A 6,692-nucleotide genomic window follows, 5' to 3' on the forward strand; every position below is an offset into this window, starting at 1 on the left:
GGCATGCTAACCTGCTAATGTTGCTAACACTGCATTGAACAGAGTCTGGGTTAGCATGCTAACCATGCTAAGTGCTAACTGAGGAACGCCAGGTAACCTTATGACCTCTGCAGGTTCTGGTTCTGAACTACTCAGAGCACAGAAAGGGGGAGTTTACAATAATCATTTACTATTTTATTAATTTAATTAATGTCATGATTTTATTAATTACTGCTTTCTGGCTGATGATATCAGAATAAGTTCTGACCGGGTTCTGACTCAGGTCCAGGTCCGGAGGCTTGGCTCTGGTCCGGTTCCGCTGGGGATGGAACTTGTCCTTCAGCTTCATGGTGAGGAAGACGATCTGGGAGGCTGAACAGGAAACCTTCATCAACAATCCATCAAAATAAAAGCCTCTCAGCTGAGGTGGCAGCAGGTAAATCTGTGATTTGATTGGCTCAGCCGTTTAGGCCCCGCCCACCAGATGCTTCTAGAAGACTGTAGGCCTCAGCCAGCTGAGGTCAAAGGTCAGGGTACACATAAAGCCTCTGCTCTAAAAACAAGATGGCTGCCGGTCTGAGGGTGACCCATCACAGCAGAACCGGAGAGGTCGGGCCCAAACCGGGTCACCAACAGAACCAGGATCCAAACACAGCAAAAGATCTGGAGCACAACGGTCTAGTCAAAGTAGGAGCTGAGGAGCTGGTGCTGACCCGTTCTGTTGTTCTGTTAGAACCCTGAGAAAACCCGGGATGAGACCGGTTCTGACAGCTGAACTCAGACTGGATCAGAACCGAGCCGGTCCAAACAGAACCAGCTGAGTGGGTTCATCCAGAACCACATCAGAACCAGAACCAGGATATTAAGGCTGAACTGGTGATACCAGAAAGCTCTTCCTGTCTGGCCCCAGATCCCGGATCGGTTCTGATCCGACTGACTTCTGACAGCGTCCGGGTACTGGTGCTGCCTTCACTGTCACCTCAAAGCGTGGGACAGAACCGGAGCGGGTTCTGCTGCAGGAAGTGAAGCGCGACGGAAACTCACCTGATTTTGAGTCTGAGCGGGAAGACATCGTTGGTGCGGGGCCCCGAGGGGGACAGGTGGACACCGGGGGGACAGGTGGACACCGGGGGGACAGGTGGGACCCAGCGGGGACGGACGAGACGCTCTGATCCTCTCAGTCTGGGTTTCTGTCGACCAGCCGTCTCACTTCCTTCCTCCTTCTCTTCTTCCTCTTTCTGTGAAACTCAGCCTCCCGGTAACCATGGCAACAGCCACGCCGCTGCGCTGAGGTCGCAGCAGTTCCTCACGCAGCAGCTCCCCCTGCTGGCCGAAAGCACTCAACACAGGAAGCTCCCCTCCAGCTGCAGGCGGGTCGCTGCCAGAACCCGAACTGGATCAGACCCGGAACCGGTTCAGACTGGATCCAGAACCGGTTCTAGGTCTGATTGATAAATCTTGTAAAATTTCCTTTTAGATCCAGAAGTTTCCATTCGTTACATCAGGACTGGATGGAAACTCTTCAAACCATCAGAGCCTGGAACAACCTGGAATAACCTGGAACAACCTGGAACAACCTGGAAAAACCTGGAGGATTCAGCCAGCCTGTTTTCCTTCCTGATTCAGTAACTTGTATTAAATGTTTGTTTCCATGTTAGTGAATCTGCCTCCATGTTTGTTGTGAAACAGATCCAATCGGAGCCAGGAGGAGGGGCTTAGCGCTGTCAGTCATGCTCATGCACACGCTGCTAAATGTGCCAATGGAGGAGAAACAACTTACCCTGACAGGAAATTTTATCTGCCTTCATCAGTCGCTATGCTAACTATCTTAGCATTCATTCAAAATGGCTGCGGTGTGTAGGGAGGGTTTGAGCAGCATGTACACAAGGATGAGTGACAGCGCTAACACCCTCCTCCTGTCTCTGATTAGTCGGTCAGGACATGATGAGTTTCAGCAAATATGTAAAAGCATTTTCATAGAAATTAAATGGTGCAGCGGTTCTGACCCGGTGTGAAGAAGGAGCCGAGGTTCGATCCACATCACTTTATTGAGGTCACATGACACGCGGTTGGTGGGCGGAGTCAGAGTATCGATACGTTTATTATTAGAATGATCAGAGTGAGTCACTGAGCATGCTCAGACTAACAGCAACAACACGTCACGGCTAACCACACGCTACATGGAGCACCAGAACCACGACACAGAAAACAGACCATGATCCATCAGAACCACGCTGCTGCGCTCGGGCCGCTCAGAACCGGGTCATCAGAACTCAGTCAGAACTTTGGAGCAATAGATGGTGGTGGGGAGCGAAGAGGCGGAGCTTAGCCTCTAATGGTTTAAGATTGGTTCCTCTGCATCTGCTCTGATTGGCTGATGCTGTTTTCATGTTCAGAACCGATTAGGGAGCAGCAGCTGGGTCCAGAACCAAACCGGGTCGACCCAGAACCCGATCTTTGCAACGACCCAAGCAAACAGAACTGTGATCTAGAACCTGATGAAGCCCGGCTCCGTTCTGATGACTGGGTTCATTCAGTATTAGAACCAGTTTGAACCGGTTTACACCAACCGGAACCAGCTGGAACCAGTCTGGATGAGGGACCGATCACCACAGAACCGATTGGGTCAAACGTCACCGGATCAGCAGAACGTGATCAATGAGTGGCAGATCATCAATAATCGATAGACAATAAATAACCGATAAAACAACAATAAAAAAACTCAACAAATATCCGATAAATATCCGATAAATAACCGATAAATAACCGATAAATAACCGATAAATAACCGATAAATAGACGGCAAAGTAAACTTTACACTGTAAAGAAACGAAACGTCTCAGCTTTGTTCCGGAGGAACCAGGAAACTAAAATCCAGAACTGATCCCAGCCTGGAGATCCGGAGCGGAGTGAGGCATCTTGTTCTGTAGGACGTCTCTGCAGTTGTCCATGTCCACAGTGAGACAGACAGGTGGACAGCAGGTGGTTTATATTCATCACAACGAGCTACTAATGGTCACCAACATGAGGGGAGCGGATCACACACGGTTCAGGGGTCAGAGGTCATCGGGTCAGCCCTCCATGGACGACTGGGGGCTCTCTCCGTGGGCGGGGCTACCTTTACTGGGACGACTGGGACAGAGGACAGAGAGAGGACAGGTCAGCAGTGGGTCAGGACCAGCCCAGCAGGAAACCACCTGGAGTGGATCAGAACCAGAATCCCATCAAAAGGACGGCGGTGCCGACAAGCCCAGTCCAGATGGATCTGCAGAACCTGAAAGCTGATTGGACCGAACCCAACGGCGATGGCTGGAGACCCCAGGAACTACAGAGGACCGACATTGGACCCTTCCAGAACCTTCAGCAGAACTTTCTCACCGGGGGAGAGAAATCAACGTTCTGCTGGTTGCACTGGACCAACAGAACCAACAGAACCAGGAGCAGAACCGGCCGGGACGGCTCGGTGCTCGCTTGTGCTTCAGTGGTGGTGATTGGGTGGAATCAGGGGGCGGAGTCATGAGGCGGGGTATTTGGGTATTTGGGTATTAGGGCGGAGTCATGAGGCTGAGTCATGAGGCGGGGTATTTGGGTATTTGGGTATTTGGGTATTTGGGTATTTGGGCGGAGTCGGGCTGGTCTGGAGGGTTGGGATGGAGACGCAGTAGCTCTGTGACTGACGAAAACAAATGAACAGACGGACAGACAGCTACAGCAAAGTCACATGACTAACGATGATGCAGAGGAAGTGGGCGGGGTCACAGAGAAGAATCTGATTGGATGACTGGAGATGCAGAGACATCAAACAGACAGCTGACGTACCATTGGTGGAATCCTCACTGGTCACTGATTGAGATTCTGAAAGAATAACCATATATGGTCAATATGGGGGGGGGCACTGGTGGCATACTGACAGCTTCCTGTTTGCCTTATATGGTACTGGTAGAACACGATCACACAAACAGAGGACAGGAGGAGACGCACACCTGGACATGGACGGATGGACGGACGGATGGATGGATGTGATTAAAGGGGCGGGGCAAAAGAAAGACGTCTCTTTCTTCTTCTGTGGTGGTTGTTTGTGGATCGTGGTGTGTCGTTCTACAGCACCAAAAAGAGGAACAACTTCCTCTCTATGCGACCAATCAGATCAGTTTCTGAGCGGATCTGCGTCCTCATTGGTTCAGCAGACATTTTGAAAACAGGACAGGCTGCTGATGAACGCGCCATCACTCATTAAGGTCTGGGACACAGTTCAGACTTATTTCATGCACACGCACGTTTGTGGGGACTTTCCATTGACTTCCATTCATTTCTACAGTTAACCCCTTACATACCTAACCCCAACAAAAACTCTACTCACACCTTAGTCCTAAATCTGACCCCTGACCCAAAAACAGCATTTCCCCTTGTGGGACCAGGCTTTGGTCCCACAAGGAGCAGTGGGTCCCCACAATGCAGTATGTGTCAGGAAAATGGTCCCCACAAGGTATTACAAACACACACACACACACACACACACACACACACACACACACACACACACACACACACACACACACACACACACACACACCAGCAATACCCCCCATGTTGTCTAATGTTGGTTTCAGACACCTGTCCCCCCAATGTCTCCCTCCCCCATTCCTTCTTGTGTCCTTCATGTTGAAGGTTAAAGGTCGCAGGGTGTCCCACATTCTCCACATCCGCCCTTCGCCCCGCCCACATCGGGTTATATTTCCATAGACATAAGGATAGACGCCTCATGGCCGCTCTCGCCTACTGTCGCTGACCAGATCAGCATTCAGTATTCAAACGCGCCTCGAGGTCCCGGCCCCTGCTAGCCAACCTGCTAGCCAACCTGCTAGCCAACCTGCTAGCCAACCTGCTAGCTAACAATGGCGACTTTATCTGTCTAGTTGTCTGAATCTTAAAGAAAGGAGCGAAATGTTTTGCTGACACTGCAGATACAGAACAAGCCCCAAAGTTTCACAGGTCAGTAAAAGGTTTAAATCAAAAACTATGGAGGAGGAAGCAGGTCAGTTATGTTCCTGGACTTCAACACCCTGAGCTTGTTGTGCTGCGCGGTTCGGTGGTTCGGTTCCGTTTGTAAGGCGACCGACTCTGACGGCATCAGGCCAGCAGGTTTTTAACTTATGAACCCGCTGAGTTCATTTCAAGACAAAATGAACATCCAAAATGCTCTGTCCGCTATTGGATGTGCTGTTACTCGGTTGTCATGGCAACGGATCTGCGTGTAAAGCATACATTTGGTCCAAACTACCGTATTTTCCGCACTATGAGGCGCACTTTAAAACGTTTTTCATATATTCAGATTTGTAAAGAAGTGGTCCCAGAGTACTTTATATAGAGGCTATTTTATATCAGTGCGTTTGGCTAAACCGTCAGTGAAACAGTCACTGGGACTGACTGCTATGTATTCCTCAATATATAGTCCTACTATATATTGAGGAATACACCTTTCTGAACAGGTGAGGGCGCAAATCAGACGTTAAGACTTGAAACCATTCGGACCTAAAGAACCAGACATCAGTCTCTTCATCTCCTGAGGCTGATATGGTAACATTTATGATTAAGTTTCTTATTGCACTTTTAGTCGACTATATTGGTTTATTCGCTTATTTAATGTATAATAATATCGGCCAAAATTATACTAATGGTCATTTAAAGAACAAATCATACAAATAGATTAACAGTAAATACATAAATACTTCCTACTGAGTATATAACAATAATAATTATATAGCAGCAGAGCCTCCAGGTCAGACCTGCTGGACCGGTACCGCTGCTGGACCGGTACCGCTGCTGGACCGGTACCGCAGCTGGACTGGTACCGCTGCTGGACCGGTACCGGTACCGCTGGGCTCCAAGTTCTGCTCAGATCCAGGACTAACTGGATGTAAAGGGTCACCTTGTGTTATTTAACCAAGACTTTCTGTGTTCAGCCTTTTTTCTTGATTGGACCCTAAAGGTATCAACACAAATAAAGTTGTAATAAAATGAAATGAGCCACAGATGCATTCACACGGTGAGCTACATCTTATGGTTTCACCGTCATTTTTCAGGTTATTGAGGATAAATGTGGTTCAGATTCATCGTTTAAACATTAAAATCATAAAAACATCACGTTTGAAGCTTCTTGGTCTAAATACCTGAATCAGGTTTCAGGTGAGTTTTGACTCTTTGTAGTTTGTTTGTGTATTTTACACAAACTTTGACGCCATGTTCACTTGCATACATGCCGAGTTGAGCTAAAATATCTCGCTGGTTTCCCTGGCAGCGCCACCCGCCTGCTAATGTCACCAGAGAAACCAGTGGGTTTGATTGGACCAGTGGGGCTCCCCGTCCAGACGGTGGTCAGTCCCTCCCTGTGGTCATGTGACCCGTTTGAACAGCACAGAGACGCTTCGTTACGTAGCGAGGCTTCATCAACTAACGCTAACCTGTAGCGGTAGCTTGGAGGGGGCCCTGCACGGCTGCTGAGATCCCAACAACTTCTCCACCTGCAGAACCGGGCCGGCCCAGGTCCGACCGCACTCACCTGGGGACTCCAGGCGGAGGCGCTCTGTTGGGCCGTGAGGGGACAGACGGCGGCGGTCCTCCAGGATCGGGGGAAACCGCGGGGCGGGACGGAGCGGCGCGGCCCCCGGGGCGGGGCGGCCCGGGAGGGGCCCGGCGCTGGGGGGTCGGGCTGG

At 49.9% G+C, this 6,692-nt stretch overlaps 1 protein-coding gene across 1 annotated transcript in view; it reads right to left on the reverse strand.

The window, feature by feature from the left end:
* The window catches only part of LOC103460404 (rap guanine nucleotide exchange factor 1), an 11,993-nt gene extending 5,310 nt beyond the window's left edge, over positions 1 to 6,683 (reverse strand). Inside the window, exons 1-3 of the mRNA XM_017303277.1 lie at positions 6,539 to 6,683; positions 1,024 to 3,111; positions 248 to 351 (exon numbers count right to left, since the gene is read on the reverse strand). Of these exons, the coding sequence (XP_017158766.1) occupies positions 248 to 351; positions 1,024 to 1,051 (132 nt within the window). The 5' untranslated portion in view covers positions 1,052 to 3,111; positions 6,539 to 6,683. The remainder of the gene's footprint in view (positions 1 to 247; positions 352 to 1,023; positions 3,112 to 6,538) is intronic.
* Between the last annotated feature and the right edge of the window lie 9 nt (positions 6,684 to 6,692).

This window comes from Poecilia reticulata, unplaced genomic scaffold, assembly GCF_000633615.1.
Source record: "Poecilia reticulata strain Guanapo unplaced genomic scaffold, Guppy_female_1.0+MT scaffold_236, whole genome shotgun sequence".
In the NCBI taxonomy this organism is placed as follows: Eukaryota; Metazoa; Chordata; class Actinopteri; order Cyprinodontiformes; family Poeciliidae; genus Poecilia; species Poecilia reticulata.